Genomic DNA, 27,907 nt, shown 5'->3' on the forward strand with positions numbered 1-27,907 from the left:
GTAGGAACATGGCCAGAGGACCAGCCTGTATGTAAGCTGTAAGAAAGGCACGAGAAGTACAAATGCTTCCTGTTCTGCTTCTGTCAGCCAACTCTAATTACCTTCCTTTCCTGACATAAAACTGAAAATCGTTTAGTAACAGGGTTGGTGGACAATTCCTTCCACTGCACTTCCTTTCAAATAACTTCCTGCTTTTTCCTATGAAACTTCTCTTTTGAAATCTGCCTACTGAGTCCCACCCAGCTTTTCACATTGCTCACCTATGTGTTTTATATTTCCCTCCTAGTTTTTCAACCTAGTCTCTAGCACTTTGCTGTCTGTACCTAGTCCTCCTTCAGTCCTCTCCTTTTTACTGCTTTGCTCTTGGCCACAGAGAAATATCTAGAAACAGGCTGCTGGGACAAGCCAGACCTAAGGAGGCCTAGAGGTGCAGCTCTGCTATCGCCCAGACACAAGAACCACTACCAGCCTCAGGGTAAGGGGAGAAAAAGGGACACCTGCACCACTGAAACCACATGAAAACAGGAGCAGGCGAGGCATGCCAGGGGAAGAAGGTATTGAGACAAAACTGAATTTGACCTGGTGGGCCAGCGCCTTTGCAAAGCCACTCTAGTTAAAGCCAGCAGTTTACAGACATGGCAGTCCCCACACTTGCTACCTTAACCAAGCCACCTTAGGCACTTAAGTTTTCTGCATATCTGTTCCAAGTCTCCCATTTGTATCGGGCTTAGGAAAAGGTGGTCACCTCCTGGGAATGAGGCTGGGAAAGAAGGTCTAGACCTCCTCCTTCTCCCAGCATCAGGAGGAGCAGCAAATGTGTTGTCTCCCTCAGTGCTGTGCAAGCCCCTACTAGTTGAAGAAGCAGTGCTCAGTGTTTGCCACAAAAATTAATCTGGGCTTATTAGCAGCTACAGTACAGACTAAACTTGATTTTCTTGATTTCTGCTAAACCACCTAAAAAGCTGTGAGTGGGTGGAGGTTACGAGTCCTCTTGAAAACAGCAGGTTAGGTAAACAGCTTTTCCATGTCTTTGTTTTAGTTCCAAAATCTCACCAGTCAAATTCTGCCATTATTGTACATTTCTAATTGCACACTGTAACTGAACAAGAGTGGAATGTAAAAGTTGACGGCACAAATAGGGAGCAAGAGATAATTTCCTGGAGAGGAGACAATTCTTTTACAGTCCAGTAGTGTCACTGTGAAGAACCGCATTAGGGTTCGGGTTAGTGTTTGGAAGGTGGGGTCAAGAGTTATGTTTCTTCAGTGTTTTTGTGTGTTTTTGTTTGTTTGCTTGGTTTTTTTGTTTAAGTAAGGAAATACAGAATTGTGACTTACAACATAAGCACATTTAATCCCCTGCACTGGCTACAAATTGCCTACTCCAAACAAGAAGTGCTCAGCTAACACTTTTTTTTTTAATTCCTAAAAGAATAATTTCCATAAACAATTTACATCAAATAACTCAAGCAAAGAGCTTGTGTCTGACCTTTCAGAGACACTTTCTTCCTTTGTCATCCTACTGCTTTCCAGTATCTTGCAACACACTAATGGAACCAATTACCAGTTCTTCCCTTAACCTGCCCTCTCAAGCCTTAAAGGATGTGTTGTCCAGCAGGCAAATTTAGATTATTTTCCTTCTCCACCACTCCACCCCCTCCAACTGTGCTTCCCTCTTCTCTTCTGGGATAGGGAGACAGCCATTTTCTGAACAGCTGTATTTTCCAACTAATAAATCCATAGCACAGGGGAGAGAACCAGAAGCAAGTTATTATACCAAAACAAACTGCATTCAACTAAGCAGATTAAAAACCTGCAGTAGCTTTAGGTTAAGCAAACGAGTAAGAAACCAAAGGAAGTTTTGTATTGGTCTGAATACTATACTAAGAAACCAGCAAAAAAACAACCAACCAACAAGAAAACCAAACACAAAAATACAAGCTTTGTTCAGAAAAGTACTTATTTTATTGACTCAAACTGTATTTACACAACACATTCATATATTCAATATCTTACAGAACTCTGTAAAAAACTGACTAATAAAACTGCAGGAGCCAACTGAGCTTCAGACTTCATATAAAGACACTGAACCATGAGTACATTTTAAGGTATTTAAGTGGGCTTCCAGTTTCACTGTCAATTTACATGGCAGTTCTCTGTAGACAAACTCTAAAATCAAAGTCAAAGGTGGGAGGGGAAAATGGTCAGATAAAAGAGCTGATAGTTTTGCAAAGCTTGTACCTTGTAAGACCAGACTTTTGGCAAAGCATTCAACAATGCATTTTGTATGATTCTTTGTTTTGGAAACAGGTCACATACAGGTATGCTTTAGATGAATAATCAAAGAAAAAAATAGTTTTTGTAAGCTTACATACATTTTAAAACGGAAGAGACCAGTGCCACAGAGTTTGTGCATGAATCTGAACTGTTTCAAAGTTGGAGAGGCTCAGTTCTGGCATTCCACTGCAGCTCAAATCCAACGTATGGTTCTTCAGCTGACACATGAAAGATGATCATCTTTTACCAGTGAACTGATGATATCACATATGGAAACTGCGAGCAGAATATCCTTATCTCATCACAAGAGATCACTCTTCCACCCATCCCTAATACAGTTTGGTTGAATAAATACTTTTTTTTAAGTACAGACTAGGTGAGTCTGTTTCTGTTCCAAAGTGTAAGTCAACATCACCACACACTTTGCAGTTATTAAAACGGCATCCCTCCTTTGATCTGCCTAGCAACCCGTTCATCTGTTGTCTCCTCTTTCTCTTTCTCACGCTCTTTGTTCCAGTCTTTAAGGCCTTCTGGTAGTGAGGTGTCCTCATCCAGACTTCCTGTGCCTTCAACAAATTCTTCATAAGTAGACTTTTCTGCAAATGGTCTTGGCCCAAGCAAGTCTAACATATCGCTTTTATCAAGTACTTCTTTCTCCAGTAGTCGTAAGGCAACCTGGAACAGCAATAAGTTGTGTCACACATGTCAGACACTCTTCTTTGGAGAGTTAAAGACAGTTTGGTCCCACGTTTAGCACTGATTAATTCTGACAGAAAACCCCAGGTTGCTTAGAGTTCACTTAATTAATGTTTGGGGTTTTTTTTGTCCCCTGTGAGCATTAAGGTAGCAAAAATAACCTTTTTTTTAATCCTACTTTCAAGATTTGACAAAGTGCCCTCCCTATGGGACACAGTTGCTGTTATTGTTTCAGAGCAGTGGCCTTTCACTGCTGCCAGAAGGCTCCTGATGCAAGACATTAAGCTATAGATGAAAACAAGCACTCCCTTCCTATCAAACCAGATTGTTCAATAGGGCTGCTGTTCTGTTACAAGCTAAAGAGCACCATAAAATACCAGTGGGTACAATATGGTACAAGTGTAGTTTGTAACCTTTTTGCGTCAGCAAGCGCATTGTTCAGTACAAACCATATTCAGGGATCTTTCTGGGGATGCTGATGTACTACACCACTATTTACAGAATCCAAACAAACTTGTCTTCTTATCAGTAAGCCTATCAGATGCCTATCCTGGAAAATTATCCTTTTGCTGTATCAGGCTTTCTGGCATGGAGAAGAATATGCAAATGGACAATCTCATCTGAAAGGAGGCAGATCACAAGCAGCTGGAGGCAGGAAAGGGAGATGGTAGGAAGATGCTTTCTATTTAACCTTCAAAAGGAATTCAGAAAAAGGAAGTTACATGTACTTCCCTTCTTAGAGAGCTTGTTTTAGCCAAATGAATTGGAATCCTGGTATTTTGTGTTTGGGGGTTTTAAATTTCATACTAGACTACATCATAAAGTCTACTTCGATAGACAGACTCTTCCCTCCAGCTTGCCAAATGAGTATTTGCCATGCAAAGGGAGGGATGTTAAATCACATTCACCTCAGAGGTGTTCCAACATGAAAATAAGTTTATAGTTAGTTATTTAAGTCTTGCAGCTTCTCAAGATTACACTGAATAGGTTTTACACAATCGCTATTTTTAACCTATTCAATTTAGTTTATGGCTTAACAGCTGGAACTTGGCAGTTAGAAATACTGCAATGCTCACCTTCTCCACTTCGGCTTTCTTCTCAGTTAGAAGATTTAGTGTTCTCTCATATGCAATGTTAATTAGTGACCGCACTTCTTCGTCTATCAATCTAGCAGTTGCCTCGCTGTAAGGTTTCTCTAATACCATGTCTCCTTGGCGAGGGAGGTCAAAGGAAATCTGTCCCACTTTTTCATTCATGCCAAACTGAACAATCTGAAGAAAAAAACAGTCAAATGACGGAGAGAGAACATGATTTTAGGGTGTGTTGATGTAAAATATGGTAAATAAAACTGAAAGGAAGAAGTCATTTTACTATGACACAATTTTTTCCTCTAAAGCCAACTCTCTCCTGAAAAGTCTACCTAAGCTAAAGTACTTTAGTTGACTTACATTATTTTTAATGATTCAACTTAAGGACCTAAATACCACCATTTAAAGGTGGTTACTCATGATGTACATAGTACATCTGTTTAAATACTACGATTACAGAAAAACATTTCAGACTTCATTAAGCACTAAAATTATTTTCCTGTACCAGAAATAAGTGTTTTTCCAGTTCAAAATGCTTCCAAGTCTGTTCCACTCAACTATAAGTATTAAAGTAGCAGGGCTTCAAGATTTTGTCCTATCATATGTGAAAATCATATGCCCTATTGTATCCTAAGACACTCCCCTACAAATGTGAAACTGATTCTTATCTTGACTCATTACTGAATATAGACTCTTCTGATTGGCAAATACAGATATTTTTAAGTTACATTTTACTGTAGCAGAGGCAGAAAAAAGTTCAAACTGCTACCTAGTATTCACTCTGTGGTTGCTGTCAATTTGATGGTTACTAAAGTGGTGCTTCTCTGCTTGGTCTTGAAATACCAGTATTGGTATGATGGATATTCAGAATTCAAAGAGATCTTAGCACTAGAACCAAACAACAGGTCTGGTTAACATGAGCAGAAGTCTATACTTAAACATTTTAAAATTTAAAATCAAGCAAGAGTCACTGAAGATGCCATAAAATTAACATTAATAGGATTTCATTACATAATTTACTTCCTGGACTGGGGCAACAAGAAGCACACAAGAGCCCAAGAAGTAGGTGTAGTCTGGGGTGTTGCGCTGGGGAACAGAAACGTACTCTAAAAATGTTTCTTTGTACTCGCAAGGTGACTGTGAGTGTTATAAAATGACATCTGTGCTGATGCAGGAAATGGGGTAGCGTGTGTGGCACACAGCTACACACAGGTGAGTCATTACACTGATAGGATTTCAAATACTCATCTATGCTAGTTAATGTGATGCAAACTGATGTCTCAATTTCAGTGCTTAAATACAAGGTTCTCTGAATTTAGTTATACATATGAATCCAAGTGAAGCAACTGTAAAAGTAGGATCAGATGATCCAATCTGCACACCAAATTCCATTTTAATAGTACATAATTTCCACATGTATTTGAATCCAACTGTGGCATATATGTTCCCATGGGCAGATGTAAGACAGTAATCAAAGTCTAATTCATGGATTCCTGCTGTAAGACTGTACTAAAATACTAGAGCCATCAGCATTTCTATACAACAAGAGCATAATGTTCATTCATACAATGTTTTTTGAGGGACATACCCAGTGAAATTGCATAATTTAAAAATATTAGTGTTAGCTAGTACATAAAAGAAAATTCTAAGGAAAAAAGTCTCACGGAAGCACATACCTGAGCATATGCACTCTGGGTCACCTTCTTCAAGTCATCTTGGGCACCAGTTGTAATTCTTCCAAAGAAGATTTGCTCAGACACCCGACCCCCAAGAGTCATGCACATTCTGTCAAGTAGCTGCTCTTTGGTATAAAGATACTGTTCTTTGGGTAAATACTGGGCATAACCCAGTCCTTTACCACGTGGGATAATAGATACCTACAATCGAAATTAACAGAATGCTGGGACTAAATCATGTTAAAATCTGTAAAGCATTATTTGGTTTGACTTAATTTTTTTTTTTATACCACAACCTACACCATATTCACCCTTGAAGTTTAATTCTGACATTATTCCCGTTTACAGTTTTGCCCTCCCTGTGATTTATTCTTAAAATCCCTGGTAACTCTAAACTGGAATAACAACTACTAGAATATCTGGAAAAGAAAGGTAAGACCACTGTCTTATCTTTTCCAAAGACTGTATGGTATTTTAAAAATCTTTTCATGAAAAAATCCGCAATTCTTTCAGAGTTATGTACTGGGCTTTTAAGAATCCTGTAACAACCATCTGGAGCATTTCTCCCTTGCTGGAGGAGTTTCCACATTTACTAATGTCCTTCCTTCCAGGAGGAAATTGTACAAGATTAATTTTAAGCTTGAAAGTCAGATGAGATTAAAAACACAGCCAAGCCAAACTATGAACATTGAAGCAAGTTTGTGAGATTGGGGTGCTTTTTCCTTTACCTTCAATTTGTCAAACTGTGCATCCAAAAAACAAATTAGAACTAAAATCAGCCTCTAGACATTAATTTTTATAGTTACATTACTGAAGAGGTGTCTACCTGCATAACCTGGCAAGATTAATTTAAACCACTGACCTTTACCAAAAGCCTCAGAGAAAAAGCAGCTATCAAGGCAGGTGGACTCATGGGAAGAGGAGATCCCTTTAATTTTCCAAGGACATTTATACTACAAACCCTGTAGCAGCCAAGTTAGAAAATAGTTAAGAAAGCTACAAGGAGTAACCCAAAGTACTGCAAAATCTACACACGCTCTCTTTTGCAAGATTACATATTTTAATTCCCTCTCAACATTAAAGAAAAGATGCTGTCAATGCTACTGTTACAATACTAGTTCCAAGTAGTTTCCTTTACCTTCAAGAGTGGGTCAGCATGTTCCAGAAACCACCCTGCAACTGCATGCCCCGCTTCATGATATGCTACTGTCTTTTTCTCCTCTGGTTGTAGTACTTGAGTTTTCTTTTCCAAACCTTTAGAAAATAAATGTGGTTAACAGTTTCAGACACACCTTTCTCCAGGGAAATCCCTTATCTCTTTTAGGAATCTCTCATTTAGAGACATTGTGAGCAACATGTAGATACCATGTATATAATCTACTGATAAAGTTAAAAAGCCCAGAACATGCAAACTGGTAAAATCTCTCTTCCAGATTTTACCATAACTTTGTCCTTCATTAGATTTTCAAGATTCAAACTGTAAGCTTTTAAGAATATTCAAACTTCAAATATTTTTCTGTAAAAATCAAAGAGTTGTTTTAACTATTTCAGGCTAACAGCAGTTAAAAGCATTACTAAATCCCAACAGCTATTCCTCTTGCTATTTTGAAGATTAGAAAAGCATCCTGCTGACAGTTCTCTCTGTACCTTTTCTCCACTACAGAAGTCAGTAATATAGACAGGATACTTCTTTTCTAAATCTCAGGTGTGTTTAGGAGAGATGAAACAACACAACCATAAACAGGAAACAAATTCAAAGTGGGCTTTCTGTATGCATACAAAAAAGTCACCTGCCATACTACTATTTTGAGAAAACTATCGATGCAATTCACCTACCTCCAATAACTCTTTCAATTGCTTGCTCAAAATGCTTTTGGTTTATAGCATCTGAGAGGTGCCTTGCAGCAATTAAAGCAGCTTCATTACAAACATTAGCTATATCAGCACCTGAAAGCAGAGAAGGTATGAATTACACATAATTTTCAATAATTTTCTTTCAGTCTAGCATAAAGATAACCTTTTCTAGGACTAATTTTCTCCAGATTCTCTTTTTCAGCTTTCAGAGCTTGAAGGTAACACACTCTGACATAATACATTACTCATAATGTAACTCTTTAAGAGATATTTAAATACATGTACAGGCTTCAGGATTTTTCACTTGGGTAGAAAGCTACAGTGAAGTATTTGTTTGATATATCCTACCAGGGAGAAGAGTTTTTAAGTCCAGAAACAGAAATTGCCCTACAGAACATGCACACAAACCCTATCTTTTCTCTAGCAGTGTTCAAATACTGCAACATATTAAAAGGAAGAATACATGCACGGGTTGTAGCAATGAGAAATCTCTAGATTGCTTTTGCTGAAGACAGAAGAAACTGCTATTTGGTATGTCACCCTGATTGAAGCAGACAAGGTGCTCAAGAAATCTCCTACTTGCTAGAACAGGCAAAAAGAATTTCACACTGTATCAGTAAATGCAATAAAATAGAGAAGATCAGATACACAAAAACCAGAAGTAGCAGGGAAATCAAATATCTACAGCTTATACAGTAAGTGGACAACAGTGACATTAGGAGTGACTTACCAGAAAAACCAGGTGTTAGCGAAGCAAGCTTTCTTGCTAGGTTATCTTTATTTAAGACTGTGTCTAACTTCAGAGGTCTAAGGTGAACTTTGAAAATAGATGCTCTTCCTTTTATATCTGGGGGTCCTTTAAGATGAAAGAAGTATGCTTTTTATTTTCACATATATATATTCTAATTGAACATGTGCAAGGAAGTTACTTATGTAAATAGCTGCACTGTTATTCTACAAATGCAGAAGTATACAGCGAAGCACACAAAACTTACCAATGTAAATCTGCCTGTCAAAGCGTCCTGGTCTCATCAGAGCAGGGTCTAAAATATCTGGCCTGTTAGTACCTGCCAAAATTACTACATTTGTGGTTGTATTAAATCCTGTTGAAGAAACGTAATAAACAGAAAATCTGTGTAAATATGATTTCCATTAAAAATACAGAAAGACTGTCTGGTTTACAGGGCCACATAAGAATCGGGACTTTAAACAAATTACCTTAAAGCTGAAAATACTTCCATTTATTACAGCATTGTCCTGCTTTTCATAACAAGCAACAAATGGCCTTGGGCTATGCTTTGTAAGGTACTCTATCAAATCCTGCTGTATCTTCAAAATGCAGTACTAGATTAACTGCTCAGGAAGTTGCAGAACTAGCATGGCTAGCTGTATTTTTTACAGACAGACTGGTCTCATGCAAAGCATTTTTTTGCCTATTCAACTATGACACAGAGTTAGCAAATACAGAGTGATGGTTCTTTTTTCTAACAGATTTTAGCAAAACATCAGACTGCAGCAAATGAGTCACCATTTTTCATTTAGGAAGCAAGGAAACACACTCAATTTAGACCTAAGCTAGAATCCCAAACCTGGCTAACAGGTCTAAATAAGCTTATTAGTTCTTTCCCTTGTCCTTGCTGTTATAACATATGACATTGAATACTTACCATCCATTTCTACTAGAAGCTGATTAAGTGTGTTCTCTTGCTCACTCTGTCCTCCAAAGTTGCCCCTTCCTCTTTTCCTTCCTACTGCATCTATTTCGTCAATGAAGAGAATGCAGGGGGCATTTTTACGAGCAAGAGCAAATAGGTCTCTAACCTTAACAGGAGAACAGAGTATGTATCAGATTGGTTTGTAACTGTTCAGACTTGTGGTGGGTAAGAGGGAAGAGGTACACCAGTAACTGTATCACTATAATTGAGTATGGTTGTTATTAAGTGTCCCAAAGCCTCCAGCCAGCTCTCAAGGAAATGGTAAGTTACACTGTAGCTGCTGCTGAGCAATAATCACTTAGGGTGGAGGCTCACATGTTGACAAATTCAGTCTTAATCCATACATTAAGAACATTAACCAACTTAAAAGCCTTAAGAAATAACCATTTTTCCTGAATAACTGAAATATATCTTCAACTTCAGCTCTAAAGGCCTCCAAACCTGAAGGATTTAAAGCAAGATTTCTCCTTTAAGCTTTTTTTTTAAACACACAGTATTACCAGCAGAACTGGAACGTGATGGGGCATACTACCACACAGTCCTCTTTCACAGCAAGGAAATAAAAAAGTTTTAAGCTTTTCTGCAGTTACAACAGGGTGATGTAGCTCCTACGGTGAGATTAAGGCTTACTTAAAAGCAATTACCATTGTACTCTAACAATATGTTATTATAAATATTGACTGTTAGCCATCCTGTTTATTACATGGGCTAGAAAAACTGAATTCACCTCCAAATATTTATTGAAAAGTTAAATTAACTTCTAAAAGTCTGGAAAAAATGGCCAAGACAACAGGAAACAGACAAAACTCTTTTTAGAATTTCAGATTTTAAGTTAGATGTTACCTATCAAATTCTGTTCTGGTAGTTATGGCACAATGTGATTGGCTTTAAGATGCAACACTACGATGTTACTCTCTGCTTGGAAATGTATCAGAAGAACCTCACTGAAACCAGTTCAGCAAGTCAACTGATCTACACCTGATGGATTGAACTGTAGCAAACAGGAAATGAAAACTGACAGAAGTATTTTGACCTGTGAAGAATTACATGCAGTTCAGGGCTTTACTACTTCGTACATTAGAGGTGCAATTAGAGAAGGCTTCTCTGATGACAAACAATGTACGGGGGTGTGAAGAGATGCACATTTTGAACAGCATGCTCTACTGCAGAAAGTCACTCTGATTGTTAACAGAATTCAAGAACAGTACAAGGGATAAAGCAGAAGGAACATGATAAACAAGGAAAAAGTGTCATGCTCAAAGTGAACTATTTTTTTATTGGAAAGAGACAAAGATCCAGAATTATACCACTATCTTTCCCAAGGAACCAAGGCTGTGTAAGCAATTTTAATTCTAGCAAATCCCAATTTACAAATAATCAATGTAGCATCACTGTCTTGCTTTCTGAATTCACTGAAAATGAAACTAAAAGTCTCTCATGTTGTTTTCTACAGGCATCAGAAATTATGGACTGTGTAGAAACCTCTATTCATAGTCAAAACAGAGACTGTTAGGTCAACAGATTTTACTGTGCAGTAAAAGCTGATAATCGTCCGCATAAACCAGCAAGAAGAGGCTAAGTCACTTTGCTCTGTGCATTTGAGGTATGTACTGACAGCTAATGACAACATAGTTTGAGTATTCTTATTATTTGAGGATATCTAATACTTTCCCAGAGGACACTTAAGATTCAGATGGACAGGGTGCTGGGCCACCTTGTCTAGATCATGCTTTTGCCAAGAAAGGTTGCACCAGATTATTCCTGAGGTCCCTTCTAACCTGGTATTATATGATATGGATCAGTTCTTTTTCTTACTGTTTCTCTGTAAAGCCCCTTTTAAACTGCATGCTCCCTTTCTCCAAGTCTCACTCATCTTACACACACAATCATTATCTATGTATCTTCTGGCTTTCAGTCACCTTTTCAGTCCAGGCAGCTCCTTTTGCCAGTTTCCTTATATAATTCCAGACCCTCTCTGCATCCTCACTGAAGCCTCCACTCCCCACTAGCTTCTGCATTTAACTTTCTGAGCGGCTCCCATTCTTCTCAGTTCCAAACTTTGGGCTTACCTGCAGGTGTGCCCCACCCCCCTTCCCTTTTTTCTTTTCAGAAGACCCAAAATCACCTGCATCTCCTATCTTTTCCCACCTATACTACTGGAAGAACTGCAGCAAGACACCATCTGTCCTGGGTTCAGCTCCTTATCTCAATCCTTGGGATTTACATTCTTTCCTTTCTCCTTGGAGGAAAGAAGAGGGGAAGTGAGCAAGCAGCTACATGGTTCTGAGTTACCAGCTGGACTTAAACTATGACACCATCAAAAGAGATGTACGCTTGCAAGAGGCTCATGCATTCACAACTGTGACAAACTAAGGACCAAATATCACATAATTTATCTGCTAACCTCTAACACATGTGCAAACTTCAGTTTTTTAGGGCTTTAAAAAATACAGAATCATAGAATAGAATCATAGAATAGTTAGGGTTGGAAAGGACCTCAAGATCATCTAGTTCCAACCCCCTGCCATGGGCAGGGACACCTCACACTAAACCATGTCACCCAAGGCTTCATCCAACCTCGCCTGAACACTGTCAGGGATGGAGCATTCACAACCTCCCAGGGAAACCCATTCCAGTGCCACACCACCCTCACAGTAAAGAATTTCTTCCTTATATCCAGTCTAAACCTCTGCTGTTTAAGTTTCAACCCATTACCCCTTGTCCTATCACTACAGTCCCTAATGAAGAGTCCCTCCCCAGCATCCCTGTAGGCCCCCTTCAGATACTGGAAGGCTGCTATGAGGTCTCCACGCAGCCTTCTCTTCTCCAGGCTGAACAGCCCCAACTTTCTCAGCCTGTCTTCATACGGGAGGTGCTCCATTCCCCTGATCATCCTTCATGGCCCTCCTCTGGACTTGTTCCAATAGTTCCATGTCCTTTTAATGTTGAGAACACCAGAGCTGCACAACACTTCAAGTGAGCCCTATCATAGGGGGCTATCAAATTGGTCAGGCAGGATTTGCCCTTAACGAAGCCATGCTGGCTGTCACCAACCACCGTGTTGTTCTTCCTGTGCCTTAGCACGCCTTAGACGAGAATGTGCTCTGAGATTGTTCCAGCCACAGAGATGAGATTGCCTGGTCTGTAATTCCCTCCGTCATCCATTTTCCCCTTCTTGAAAATAGAGGTTATATATACTAGCAGTATACTTTTTAAGGCTTAAGATAAGATGGTTGGAGTTTGATAAAGGTGTGAGCTGCTACAAACAGAGTATAATTTTGGACACTGGGAGGAAAAATTTTTTTTTTGTGTTACCCACCTCATATGTAAAATATTATCAGTAACTCATTTATGTAACTTCATATGCTTTTCCTGAGCTACTTTAAGAGAGTTAAGGCAAAAGAACACAAAAAAGTATTACACAGATTTTTGGTTATGTGAATCACCTGGCCTCCAGAAAGCAACCTAACATCTGTGACCCTCACACTCCTGTTTCAACTAGAAGCCCATTTGTGTGTCCAGACAACTATTTCCATCTAGGAGTTTGAAACTACAAAGAGAATACAGTTCTTCAAAGAAACAAGAAGATTTAGAGCAGAAGGAGACATTCCCATAGCAGTAGTCACATGAGCTGCATACTTCCAACCCCATTAGTAAATTTACTTAAGAGCAGTGTGGAGAGTTCTGTTTCTTTACATTCCTGCAAAGAGGTAAACACTTCAGGTCCTGATGGTCTGCAAGCAGTTACTGAACTGCATTAGTTACCTTTATGAACGGTGCATGTATGACTCTTGTGCTTACACAAGCATCTGGTATCACTTTTAAGTAAGCTGCACAGATGAAAGAACTTCAGCTGGTATCAAACTGTTTGCCTTCCAGATTTGACAACACCCTTTTAACAACTAATACTGAAACAAAAGAAGAAGGCCGAAGACTTACTCGAGCTGGACCCACACCAACAAACATCTCTAAGAACTCCGAGCCATTGACTGTGATAAATGGTACATTAGCTTCTCCAGCTGTAGCTTTAGCTAGCAGTGTTTTCCCAGTACCTGGAGGACCTGTCAGAATTGCCCCCTGTAAGAGAAACAGGTATATTTTCCTCATAAAGAAAACATAATATTAGCCTATAAAATAGCTTACATCAAAGATTTACATATTATTATGTTTGGTCCACTGGCTCTTCTTCCATCACAGAAAAAGTTTTGCAAGACAACAAGCTGAAGGTTATTCTCTCATTTAAATAGCAAAAAGGTTTAAAAAAAAACATACCCAAAACAAAACAACAAACCATACATCATTGCCATGCTGCCTTGGATTACAGGAATAGTGTTTTCTTTGGCAAACACACTAAAAAAACCCCAAGGTATGTCATCAGGTGGGCTCCAATGACAGCATAGCCAAAAGTCAATTCTAGCACAATTATGTACAAGAATGAAGGTACACATGCAAGCTATTTATCATTTCTGAACCATGTGAACAGAGAGTGTTCCACGAGGCAAATATTCTGGCATCATAGTTATGCTGTTGGAGTTAATGCCCTTTCCCCCCCACCTAAACTGTGTGAAGAAAGAAGCTGGAAAGCATTGCATATGTAAACATTCCTGTACAATTCAGAATGCTGAGGACTAACAAAAGAATAAAGTTTTTATCTGCGAAGTCATCATTCCCTTACCTTTGGAATTTTTGCTCCCAGATCCTCATATTGTTTGGGATTTTTCAGAAAGTTAACGAACTCCATGATCTCTAATTTGGCCTCCTCACAGCCAGCTACATCTTTGAATTTAACATCAATTTCATCCTTAAGGACCTTTGCCGTGGTTTCACCCACACTGAAAAGTCCACCCATTCCACGCCCTGTTCGACCTAAGCCTGCAGGACCTCTTCTTAACGTGTACAGTAAAGAGCCAATAATCAGGATTGTAGGCAGCAAACTCAGGAGAAATGACCTGTGGAGAAAAAAAAAAAAAACAAAGAAAGCAGAAAACCACATATATTACAAAAATCCATTGCTGTATATAACGTACAAGATGCTGGTTCCATCATAAGCAAACAAATTCAGGACTAACATTCTATTAACTTGTAACATTTACACTTTGCAGGTTGCTCACTCTGCAAAATAAGCATGAGGAAAAAAAGTTTTCTTAAAACCAAGTACACCAAGTGACACTGATGAGTCTTAGAGGAAGGCTGCATTACCTAGTAAACAGAAATAACTAATTTTCTGTGTTCTTCAAAGGTATATTCCTAGGGTTTAGTATGCAAACAGTTATATTCTCAAATTAAGTTCCATTAGGTAGTATATAAATATAACTGGTGTATGCTACAACTTCAAGCAGAAACCTCTCTCCAAAATACACTTACACTTCTTCCCTTAGGTCTATCTCAGTTTTTACGTTTTCTTCTTTCAGTGTTTCTGTTTCCCTCCCCCAAGGCCACTGGGTTTTTTTCGTTTAGGGGTTTTTATTTTTTTCCCATTACTCATTGCCCATTATCCTTCATGTCTGTCCTGCAGCTTTCTAGCACAGCTCTGCACAAGCCAAGAAAATCCTAGTATTAACACACTAATTATCAGAGTATTTGAGCACTCCACAGATTTTTCTATGGTAAGACCTTCAACAAACAGCTTACAAGAGGTGCTGTCAACACTCTGCAAAACCAAAACGTTGAAAAGAAGCACTGCCACAAGTGAGCACAGGATTACCAGGCTTCACTGATATCCCACAACTCTGGGATGAACAGGAAAAGGATTTTTCTCTATCCTGTGGTATTCAGCAGATTCTGATACAGGAGGGACCAGCAGTACTTTGATCATGCAGCTGCCATGCTCTCCTGTTTCCTGGTTCCTGTGGCATTTCTGGGGCAGAACTAACAGGCAGCTTTAGTGCTATTTACTTAATCACCAGTTTCTTGCCACAGGATTTGACTTCTGCTGAATTTAGGGGCAGAAATTGTGTTATATCTCAGTCAATATACTGCAGTTCTGACATATTTTTGTCTGTTCAAAAGTCTGCATGAGTGCTATCTCTGGAGCTCTATGGCTGTGTCTGGCTGACTCCTGATCTGGTGGAAGTCACTTGGAGGGAGGGCTTAAATGGACGAGGGTCTAATTGTAAACAAATATTTATGTAATAAGAAGCTATATTTAGGGTAAGAGGATATGGATTTCTACATAGACAAATTACTGAACAGCTCCTCTTACAGTTAAGTTTCAAAAATAAACCCAGTGTGACTGTTATTCTAATAACACTGCCACCTAGTGAAGCATAGAGTGCATGCACTACAAATCTATTTTGCTACTGTACAACCATTTTTTATCAGGGGCTCTTTTAAAGCGACTTCTTACCCATCACTCTCTGTTGAGTAGACTACAGGCAATCTGTTCTCCACTTCTATTCCCAGATCTTGCTGCACAGCTTCAAGATTCCGTTCAAAAGTGTCCACACTACCAATATTAAACCAGACGTACTGCTATAAAAAAAAGCAGAGATCACCACAAAGTGCCCTATCTTATTTCAGCTTCACTACAAGCCAACTTCTTCTAACACATACATAAGCACTTTCAGAACAGATTCAGGCCAAGTTTAAGTTGCCTCATAAAGTATGCAAATGATGCAAGATGCACATTACAAACCTAAGTCCTACCAACCTGAACGCAAGCGAACTGTATTTATCATTGCTCCTACAGGGATCATACACCCAATAGTTTTGGGGCACTTTAAATAGACTGAATCCTGGCGTTTTCTCCAGGAACAAATAGAAGGAACGTACATAAACAAATCCTGAAAAGGGAGCTATGGCATCAGAATAATACAGAACACTGAACCAGCAAACACAGCAGCCATAGAACTTAAATAAAGGCAATTCTCTGCTTTCGAAGTCTGTATTAGCTTTCAGTTAGATGTCTTTACAAAAGACAGCAAACCCCAGACAGAACTTTCAAACAGTGCTGAGATTTGTTTTATCACGAAAATCTCCCCTTTTGCACCATGACCTGCCTGACTTGCCCCTGCTTACCCTAATGGAAAAAAAAAGAGTAGTCCTAAGTAGTAATTGATTGAGAAACTAAGGCAACTGGTGGTATTTGGGCTAAAGAGTAGGTGTATAAATAAGTCACTCTGAAACCCACTGATGAAGTAACTGCTGCAAATTTCACTTTATCCCAAAGGGACTTGCAGACCTTGCTTCAGAAAAATCAGTTAAAACATACTCCACCACCTAGGAAGAAGTAACCAGATAAAGCTTATTTAATGCTTCTTCTGTTTTTATTTTATTTAAATAGGTCCCCACCAATGAGTAATTTTCTCCAGAATGAGTGCTCTCAGCTTACTTTTAAAGACTATAGTATCAGATGGAGACAAAATTAAACATTTCTCATTGCTTTCTCTAATAACCAGCTAAGAGCAGTCTGGAACAGAAAAGACTCAGAAGTCTGGGATTTTCTTGAGCAGACTGAAAACAGCAGTTAAAAAATACAGAATCTTCAGTAGTTCTCACTCTTCCTGTCTGAGTATTTGTATCAAAAGATGATGCTGGAAAGGCACTCCCTGTCAGTTTTAAGATAACTGTGACAGAACAACCAGTAGAGTAAAGTGGAAAACACACAATGTAGCATAATGTAACAGTAAGGCACAAAACGTTTTAGATTAAAAGATTATTAATACTCCAGACTAAGTTTTCCACATCAAATTTACCTAAAAAAAGAAAGCTTTTTTTTTTTTGTTTCCAGTGTCTCATGTATATGTACTAAAAGTGTTTACCCATTCATGAGGAGACTTTCCTGAAACAAAGACCACTCTAACAAAGCGCTTGTTCACAACTTCAAGTCTGTCCACCTGTAGAAGGCAAGAGAAAACCTGGTGAGTATACAGCCACCACATGTTCATCACAGCTAAGAGCTCCATATATCAAATATGTATATATCTGCTCTGTTTTCAAGTAAGGACAATAAAATTGTTGCAGACCAAGATGATTACACAATCTACAGTTTGCCATTAGGAATGGCATGAGGAACCATATATGCAACTGGTAAGCACAGAATATCTGCACATTAGAATTTAGATGAAAAGGCTATGAAGTCATCCTTTCAATGGAAAAACATTGCATATCTCAGTTCAAATCACAGATAGAGTGAAATAGTTAAGTGTTTTTTAACTATTTCAATGGTTGAACACCAAAAGCAATAGAACATGACACCAAATTCTTGTAGCAGCTTCCAAAATAAACCAAACTGAACAGAAAGAGGAAAAATGTAACTTTGCTCTTTCAATTGCTTTCCCTAAAACAAAAGAATTCCTGTGCTACCACATTAAACACAATAACATCAATTGGATAAAGAAAAATTTAGCTGAGGTAACAGATACCATGCAAATTAAAACAGGAATTAAGCTGTAGGTATGCAGATATATACTACCAAAACCAAAACCAAAAGTTTCATGGAAGTCTCCTCAAATGATTATTTTCCTGAATTTGACAAGGTCTCTTCAGAAGGCAACTGAAGTTTTTCTCCATTTTTCCTTCCTCTTTCCATAAAATAAGTGGTTTCAAAAGATTTAAAAAATTTAAATCTAGCAATGGTTCTACAAGTCGAGCCTGAATCATACACAGGCTAGTAAGGTTGTTTCCCTGAACTCACTACATGTGGCCATTTCTGACAGAAGTGAAGTTAAGCATGAGCTAAGAAGCCACCTAGATCTAGCCTGACCTCATGCAAAAGTATCTAAACATCTCTGTTTTGGAACTAACCCTAACCTAGTACTGCTGATGTCTTATCTCCACTAACTTGTCACCACTGTGGTGACCAACAGTACTTGATAGCCACGTATTTCGCCTATCTGAATATCCAGACTGCATTTTAAAAAGACCCAAGAGACTCAGTTTTGTGCAACAACCCACTTTCATAATGTTTTTCTGCAACAAGGCTTCAGGCTTTGCTCATTGTAACAGCTAAACTAATCTTTTTATTGAGCTAGTGTCTTACTGCTTCATGACAATTATAATCAGTGAGGGTTTTTTTCCACAAGATGTACACATAATTGTCAGTTAAGAATATGACTGCATGACACAGCCTAGGCAGAACAGAAGCACACAGAGCAGTTCTGCACAGATCAGTACGACAAAGAAAGGTAAGAAACAACCTGTTTGCCATTTTATCTAAAGAATGGAAGGGTAGGAAGCATGCTGTTAATACAAAATCCCAGGTGTGAAACACACAAGAGGAAGCAAGTCAGTGTTTTCCTAACCTGCAGGCACAGCTACAAAATGGGACTTAACAGAGCCAAGAACTAATGGCTCCTGAAGAGGAAAAGGCCTGTGTAAAACACTCTCCTGAACTTAGGACATCACTAACCTATAACTCCAAGTGTGGAAAGCTGCCAAGTTCTACAGAGAGATAGGACACTGATGATAAAATTGACTGCTCCAGTAGTGGCTCCAGGTAAGAAGGAAAAAAGAAATAAGAGGAGAAAACAAAGAAAGGAGGCTATTTTACAACACCGTCATGCCAATGTACTGTCTTTGATGGGATTCTTCAATTCTCCTCCCCCACCTTTCAGTTCACACTGCTGCTCCTCAGATTCCCTGAGGAACTCATTTAAGGCATGAAACAAGCATTTATTTTTTTTTTTCTAATTGAGGGGGGTGGGCTTATGTAAGTGCTTAAGGTTAGGCATAAGTTTCTTCTGAAGGCAGCTGGCATGTCTGCTCAAGCCATTAGGCCAGCTTACCTGTAGTATAAAACTATACCCTGAGAGAATGAGGTTACACTGCCCCTTCAAACTAGCATCTACATGAGCTCATCCCCTCTCCTCTCTTGAAGTGACACAAATATTCACATAGACATCCAGAACATCAGATCAAGGAACTGATTACAATGAAAGCTAATCCATTTCTCCCTCAAAAGTTATCCTTGAACTTCGACAGACACATGAATACAAGCATAAGCAGGGAGGCAGAAATGTGCATCTTCAGCACACTGGTATTTCTTTTTGATTCCCTTCACAACTTACCACTCCTTTAGAAAGGTAGTTATTGACAAAGTCTTTCCACGTGATTTCTCTCCCAGGGACTCTGAAGAAGAAGTAATACACCACCATTGTCCAGAAAAAAGAACTTCCCACTACGTACATCCGAAACTCCCTGACATCCCATGGAATGTCACCCTAAGAAATGGAGAAAAAAAAAGAAGTACAATACTACAGTGAGTATGTGAGGTTCAAGTACCTATTTCTGGCTCCTCTCCCCTGCCCTCGAGGTTACCACAGAGAATGCCAAACAAAAAACTGTACAAACACATTTCAGTAACATTAGATGTAACCGAGAAATTACAGCATTAGTAATTAGTAATCTTTCAGTGTTTTACAAATAGTAATTGGACAGTTTTGATCTATGAACTACTTTAAAAAAGTTTTGCCATCTAGGACCTTTCTCCATTCAAAACAATTTTCCCTGCCCTCCAGGACTACATGCTAGACCAACAGAAATAAGGAAAAAAACAAGAAAAACCCAGGAAGGAAGAAGAATAATCATTCACACCAAGCATCTTTGTGGTACAGCTGATGATAATAAACGCAAATTTCAAAAAGAAACTTACATAAGTATTACATTATGGTCAGAATGGCTAACAGAAAACTACATTTAACAAAGGTGGTGTGGTCAGCAAGTTTTACAAATCGACATTCTGAAACAAAATACAAAGCTTTTATAGGCATAAGGCTCCATTATAACAATTCTGGCTACTACCAACCATACTGATATGGTTTAAAACTCCATTAACATTCCTGAAACAGAGTTAGGTATCTCTGAAGGAATATACAGAACTGTTATTTACGAAAGATATTGAGTAGGGAGCCACCTAGAGCCAGTTACTATGAAATACTAAACACAGGAGACTGAGGAAGATATAGGCCATCAGAATATGACCCTAAAAAAAAGCAAAAAACATGCAAGGTTGTTTCACAGGGATACAACAGTTAGTACCACAAAAATATATTTTAAAGGCAAGACCTTCTGTAATCTGGTCCACCAGTTAGTTTCTTCTTTCTTGCCACCTTTTTTTCCACCACTGCCACCTCCTCCACTACTAGTCCCACTGGGCTGTCGGGCACTGGCCTGCTTTGCTTCTAACAAAAAAACAAATAACAAAACCAAAATTTCTTATACCAATTTCACACTATTTTTATTAGTCTTAAAATTAAAAAGTTATTCCAAAACCAAAAATTAACTAGTTTGCAATGCTGTAACAAGAAGAAAATTAGAAAAACATATATAGACCATTAACTGTCAGAGAGACATCTCCTAGTTATGATCAGAAGGGTGGTCTGATACTTGTCTAACTGATGACACTTGGGCACAAAGAACTGAAAAGTGCCACAAATATAAAAAAGGATCCACTTATGGAGACTGCATGAAAACTTACTTCCATTGCACTAGTCCATGACCCACAAGATTATTCTAAGCATTTTGTTGGGGGTGAAAGATTTGGTGGGGCTTTGCATTGGTTTTGGGGAGTGCAGGTGGGTTGTTGTAATTTGCTTTGTAGCTTGTTTTCCATGATAAGCTCTAGTAACATCTCACATAATTTACCCCTCCAGTCACTCTATAGTCCCCTTAAAGTTCAGGGTTTAATCAATATCACAGGCTGTCATGCTTTTTTAATATTGTAGAGACAAGCAGAGCACAATGATAGCCAATTACAGCAGAGGAATTAATCTTAATTCTTCTACTCATACAGTCTATAAGGTGTCTGCATTCTGTAGCATAATGTCATGTAAACATACTCAAGGCAAGATGGAGCACAACATTAACACACACTCCTTCCACCGTTAGCTCTTTCAAGAGTTTGGCAATGGGAAATCCAGCCATGACACTAGATTTTTACCATTCAAGGCCTAGTGGGAGGCAGACTGCTGCTCCTATTACTGCTCTCGTAAGAGACTCAAAGGGTTGCTGCCTCTCCTCTTTGAAAGATGCATCCTACAGATTTCTGATATAATGGAGTAGCTGTTATTAGTTATAATTTACAGATTCGCCCTCTTTGTAAAGACAGGACTCCTTATAGCACTGCTGCTACTAAATCCTCTTTCAAGCATGGTTGGTCCTGGCTATAGAGCTGGTTCTGGATCTTCACCCAGAATTACAATTCTGGTTTATTTCTATACAGAAAAATTGGTATTTTAGGCTGCTCCAGGGAAAGCTAAGAACTATACATATAGAGAATCTGACTGCATTACTAATGTCAATTAACAGGAAACAGTGAAACAAGAATTTAAGGACAGCATTCCAACAGAAGCATAGCAGAAAATAAAATATTCCAGAAGACAAACATGATATGAAAGCAAAATAACATTAAAAATTTTTTTTGCACTTTCAAACTAATCTGGTAGAAGAACATTACCCAGAAAACAAGCAAAAAACCTAAACTCACAGTTATGCTAAAATCTAATGAATACACATTCCACAAAAACAACTGAAATGAAGCTGATTTTTGTACCTTTTGTTTCTCCAGCTGTACCTTTAGCTCCATTAGACTTCTTCCCACCAGGAAAATATTTTTCAAATCCTATTAAGAAAGAGTTCAAAAGCTCATAATTGGTTTTTAGTTTTCAGTTACACTGCAGTAGTCACAAGCTGACTGTACAGAACAGCAAAGCAGATAGCAACATACAGACTGCAAAAATGGTTTTTAGTCTTTCTATTGAAGAGCTCTACCAGGTTTCCATAAGCAAATCTGCTGCTCCTGACAAGAAAATATGAAATGTATTTAATGACCTAAAGTAAAGCTATCCTTCAAAGCAGAGATAGACAAGCTAAGTTCAACAGAAAACGGCATTGCATAGAATGAAATTGAGCAGACAGTAGTCATTCTTTAATAGCTCCTAAAACTCCCATGAATCAATATTCCAGCTCAATATTAATGGCTGGTTAGTATAAGAACTTACTTCCCCACAGACAATAAGCCTATACGGCACACAAGTGCAGTGTTCAGGAAGGAATGCTGTCTGCTTCAGTTCACTGATCAAAGTTATAATCACCTTTGGGAGGCTGAGAGAAAAGCCTTCTGCAAGCAGCAATTACACTTGCCAAGACAGTACTTCTGTCAGTAGTAACTCCAGTGGTAACTTTTTCACAGAGCTGAAAGAGGAGAAATTAATATAAGTCAACAAGAACGTGCCATGAAAACCTTCAAACTCTCTAGCAGTCCCGAGCTGCAGCAACTCAGTATCACTGTTACAAGAGGAACTTTACAACAGACTTCACAGTAACTGCTGTGGACCAGAGTGTAAGACAATGGAAAAGGAAAAGTAAATCAAATAAGTAATTTCTATATCAAGGAAATTTTAATTCTATTTCTTAAGAACAGATAGTTTCATACATAAAAACATTATTTAAAGAGAAAAATTAAGTAGGAAACACTAAAAGCTATGAACATTATATACCTACACACTGACACTGCATGAAACATTTAATAATACCAGCTGAATGACACGTAAGTGCAACACTGTGATTGTACAAGCATGAGTTAGAACACCAGTTCAAAAAGCAGGCCTAAACACCTACTTAGGAAAAGATTCAGTTATAAAAACAAAATAAAATCAAGACTATTTGCACCCTGTTATAAAACTGATGTTTACTGTTATTTACCATTTAAATGCAATGAAGGAAATACAAATATTTAAATTACTAATTCTTCAGAAAAAATCTGTTATTGTAATTGAATATTTAAAAACAGAGTAAACTGCAATTTTATTACAGAAAAAAAAAAATAAACCCTCTTTCTTCAAGAGGGACAGGTTTTAGATAAAAATCCCAACTTGCCCCCTTCACTGCTGCCCCATAGAGGCACTCCATTTACGTGTGTTCCTTTTGGTTAGACTCTATTTACCTTAAAAGCCACAGAAATAGTTAAAAATACCAAACAACCCAAACCCAGGAAACAGCAGGTCCTGGAAACATGACTCAAGGTAAGCATACAAGACAACAAACGTCCATCTAGGACTAACACCCATAGGACTACATCTGTGAAGGAAAGCTCAATGTTACCATCACCATAGCAGTTTTGTTACATTCAAGTTACAATGTTTGTAGACAAAGCTTACTTCTGCATGTTAAACAAACTTGTAGGATACTAAACTATATGTTTATGTACCTTTATGTACTTGAGGTTTATGTAAACTATAAATATTATGCTGACATGTCATTAATTGAATGCTAACTCACCTGAAGCCTTCTGTCTGAGAGCTTCCCCTTTCATCCCTTATTAAATGATGAAATACACTAGACTTATTTCAAGCAGCCATCTAGTTCCACCTGCTGGAACCAAGAAGAATACGAAAACATCCTTGCTGCTTGCTTTTGCTGCAGGCTGAGCTAATTCTTAGGCTGCTTGATAAAGTCATTGCTTTGTGCCACTGCATGTCTGCATAAGATCTAACACTGAAGGTCCAAGAGAATAGTTTACTGATCATGAAAAGCATGTGCACTGTAGATAGTCTGGACAGTAGCTAATTAAGAGAATAGCTACTAGGTCGAATACACTATGACCTCTACCAGGAGCAATGGCATCTGTGCTCCTAAAAGCTGTAAGACAAGTAGGATGCATCTGTGTGGGCAATAAAATGTACTTGTCACAAACCAACCCATCTGCAGTTCAAACACAAACAGGTAGGGAATGTTGGAGCAACAGATGAAACTCACACATGCAGTAATACTGGCTTCTCTTCTATGTCACTGGTCTTCTACACAACCAAAAAAATTAGGGAGTTCATTATTCTACAAGCTCAGACTACTTTTTATTTGTAAAGAGACAGGAGTATTTAGAAACATTTACTCCAACTAAAATAAAGCAAGTGCTCACATTTAAAAGAAAAGTTAAAGTAAGCCAAATCCAGGTGCTTGGCTCAGGTTTATTACAGAATTCAGTTATAGTTTAATCAGAGAGTGAAGGGGAAAGGACAGAGAGAAGGGTAAGCAGATAGAGCTTTGGGAAACTCCTGAATAATCAAACCGGTTTATTGCTGGATTGTCTCTACAGATCCTGAATTCTACTAATAAATGCAGTCATGTGCAAAGTTAACATGCAGAGGTCAGTGGTTTAGAGTTGATTTATGCTACTGACAGATCTAAGTGAGTTGGTCTACAGAAACATTTCCTTTCGCTACAGCAATCCACAAATGACAAAGTCATTAAAACTTTGTTGTGGTGGTAACAACTGCTTAGGTTTCGGTTGGTTGGAGGTTTTTGGTTGGTTTTGACTCTATAAGACATCAGCATGAAAACTGATCATATTGATCCTGACACAGGACCTGTCCTGTATTCCTGGCAATGGGAATGCCACAGCAAGCTTAGCTAGGCAGACCCACTGCCTAAGCAGAGGGAAAGCAAGCAAAGCACATTTTGACTTGATGCTGTTTCAAGCTATCTACCAGGAAACTCTGCCCACCTTCTCTCAGTCAGAGGTGAAAGAACTATCACAGCATATAAAGCAAAAAAAACCACCAAACCTATCTAATATCTTTTCCCAGGCAAACCTTGGGACATCTTCCTAAAAGTCAAGACTTCTTTCTATTAAGATCAAGATAAGCACAGTACAAAATAACCCAGAAAATGTTACTACTCCAGAGTGAAATATAAACCCAAGATCTGTAACTGCAGAAAAGTGCCTTCTCCATGTTGTGGTTTAAACCCAGCCAGCCACACAGTTTCTACTCCCCCCCTCTTCTTTCCTTCCCCGCCACCCCACTCCCAGAGGGATAGGAAGGAGAATGGAAAGAATGTAACTCCCACGGATTGAGATAAGAACAGTCCAGTAACTAAGGTATAAAACAAATCACTGCTGCTACCACCAATAATAATAATGATAAAGGAAATAACAAGGGAAGAGAATGTGATACCACCCACTGAAATGAGCCCAACCAAGAAGAAAGTGCCCTTCCACGTAACTCCTAGTTACCTCCTGGGCATGACGTGATGTGGTATGGAATATCTCTTTGGCTAGTTTGAGTCAGGTGTCCTGTCTCTGCTTGCTCCCAGCTTCCCCTCCTCCCTGGCAGAGCATGAGACTCACAAAGTCCTATGGTCAGTCTAAACATTTGAGCAGTAACTAAAACCACCGGTGTTATCAGCTCTGTTCCCAGGCCAAAAGTCAAAAAAACAATGCTGCACCAGCTACTAAGAAGGATTAAAAAATGACTGCTACTGCTAAACCCAGGACACTCCACAATTCCAATATTGAATAATATAGAAAATTTTAAATCATCAGAAGTTACTTTACAAAAATTCTGTAACTGTAATCCATTTTTTTATAACTGAGGCTACACAAAGCTAAACCAGAAAACCCACTTGTTTAGCTATGTGAGCAAAAGACCAAGAATTCATAAATGCTATAAAATTATACGTTTACAGCTTTATCCACAAACAAGATCCAAATCAAACAAAATAAAATTAACTAAAAAAAATCTTAATTATCTAATAGTAATCAAAATACATAACAGCATGTTGGGGAAGTAGAGACAGAAAGCTGGTAAAGAAATCAAACTTAATGCAAGTTACTTTAAGTAAGATGCTTTTTAAAAAGCTTTTATGAAAATAAAGCTCCTTGTTTTGCTTCCTGTACACACACAGATGTTAGGATGAATACAAAGTTCCCTTCATAGGTCTTATGATCCATTACAAATAAGAGCTCATTACATTTTATTGACACAACTGAGAATTAATGTACTGACAAATTAGCAATACTGCTAACAGCGTTTTATTTACTTTTGCAATAAAAAGCTCTGACAAAACAAAACCACAAATACAACTCTGAAACCAAAACATATATTCATACTTCGGACTAAGTTACTAACACCCTTATGGGCATTTATCCTACAATTACCACTATCCTAGCCTTCATACCTACAAAGGTGCAACTGTTTGCCACTACATGCTACAGAAAAACCCAGACATCTGCCCAAGACGCCATGGAAAGATGCAGGAATTACATACCTCCCTTTTCTTAGGCAGTAGCATAGGACTGTCAGTCCTCTGATATTGAGTTGACAAGGGTAACACACATCTTTGTTGTGGTTTAAACTGAGCCAGTAACTTGGAGTCATGCAGCCACTCTCTCACTCCCTTCTTTCTTCCCTCCCCCCAATGCCAGGAGAGGTGGGGAAGAGAATCAAAAGAACATAAATCCCACAGGTTAGGATAAGAACAGTCTGGTAACTAAAGTATAATACAAAACCACTATATTATTACTACTACTAATAATGATAATGGAAACAACAAGGGCAGAGAATATAAAACTAAAAAGGAAAAGAACAAACTTCAGTGATGCACATTACAACTGCTCACCACCTGCCAACTAACACACAGCCTGACCAGAGCAGCCTTCAGGGTAACTTCCTCCAGTTTATATAGTGGGCATGACATGCTGTGGTATAGAATACCCCTTTGGCTAGTTTGGATCAGGTGTTCTGTGTCTGCTTCCTCCTGGCTTCTGGTGCCACTCCTCACTGGCAGAGCATGAGAGACTCAAAAGTCCTTCGTTGGAGTAAACATTACTTAACAAGAACTAAAAGCATCGGTGTGTTATCAACATTGCCCTTAGACTGAAGTCAAAAACACAGCACTGCACCAGCTACTAGGAAGGAGAAAAATAACTGTTACGGCTGAACCCAGGATAATCTTATAACAGATGGCAGTCTAAACCATTTTACTGAGAATGAATGCTCAGCCACCAGAATTTATCAGTTAATATTAGAACAGAACGTTCAATCAAATCCACACCGCTATTTCACCGGGCACCACCACCAACTGGCCGTTTGCCTTCCCTTTTCCAGCACATTGCCGTTGCACTCACTGACAACCCAAACTCCCAAACGAATCAACAGCCCACAGCACAGACGGTGGGTGCGAGTAGTCCCAAACTCACTTACTGCTAATCGCCACGAGCGGACGTACTGACAAGGTGGAAGCCAGGGAGGCCACATCACCTAACACCCGCTGGCAGCCCAGCTATACCCGCAGCGGGCAGCAGCAGCTCACGGGTGTCGACTCACCCTCTTTCAACAACGGCTGTCCTCCGGCCGGCTCCGCGGATACTCCCTCACGGCGCCAGAGTGCCGCTTCCGACCCAGGAGGTGCCGCACTCACGCCCAGCCACAGGCCCTCGCTACCCGCAGCCCAGAAGGACAAGTGTGAGCAGGTAGGAGGTGAAGGAGAGCCGGGGAAGGCCGCGGAGAGAAGCGAAGATTCCTTAGCCACGGGCAGCAGAGCGCTAACCCCCACCCCGGGATCCCAGGCAGCGGCGGGGAGGCCCCACCCATCACCACGACAACCGAGGCCCTCCCTCATCCCTCTATCCCTCCTTTACGGCTAACGGGAGGAGGAGGGGCGGACTGGGCCCGTGCCCTGCACCTCACCTGCGACAAGCAGGGCCTTGCCCCCCGCAGACCCCTCCCGCAGAGCAGCTGCTGCAACAGGACCCCGGGCAGGCCCCGGCGCCGGCAGATGCCCGGTGCCAGCAGCAGGTAACGGTGCGCCATGGCCCCAGCGGCCACCTCGGCCCACCACCTTCGCCACCTCCCCCTCCTTCGTCGCTCCGCGCCGCCGTCAGCCCGGC

General features: G+C 39.4%; 1 protein-coding gene across 3 annotated transcripts; it reads right to left on the minus strand.

Moving 5' to 3' along the window:
- Positions 1-1,939: 1,939 nt before the first annotated feature.
- AFG3L2 (AFG3 like matrix AAA peptidase subunit 2) lies at positions 1,940-27,907 on the minus strand. 3 transcript variants are annotated; one of them, XM_031052957.2, is made up of 17 exons: positions 27,708-27,907; positions 22,335-22,434; positions 21,794-21,862; positions 20,308-20,423; positions 19,311-19,463; positions 17,064-17,138; positions 15,650-15,771; positions 13,979-14,252; positions 13,243-13,380; positions 9,256-9,409; positions 8,584-8,691; positions 8,319-8,444; positions 7,571-7,681; positions 6,873-6,988; positions 5,735-5,935; positions 4,047-4,241; positions 1,940-2,949 (listed from the first exon to the last, which is right to left on the minus strand). In XM_031052957.2, the coding sequence occupies exons 1-17, from the start codon at positions 27,828-27,830 to the stop codon at positions 2,707-2,709; spliced, it is 2,424 nt and encodes an 807-aa protein (XP_030908817.1). In that variant the 5' UTR covers positions 27,831-27,907; the 3' UTR covers positions 1,940-2,706. The 3 variants fall into 3 exon arrangements, with proteins under 3 accessions (XP_030908817.1, XP_005153524.1, XP_033918522.1); XM_005153467.3 differs by having other exon boundaries at positions 15,650-15,774; XM_034062631.1 differs by lacking the exon at positions 27,708-27,907 and adding an exon at positions 27,345-27,462.

The sequence above is a fragment of the Melopsittacus undulatus genome, chromosome 1 (assembly GCF_012275295.1).
Source record: "Melopsittacus undulatus isolate bMelUnd1 chromosome 1, bMelUnd1.mat.Z, whole genome shotgun sequence".
Taxonomy (NCBI): domain Eukaryota; kingdom Metazoa; phylum Chordata; class Aves; order Psittaciformes; family Psittaculidae; genus Melopsittacus; species Melopsittacus undulatus.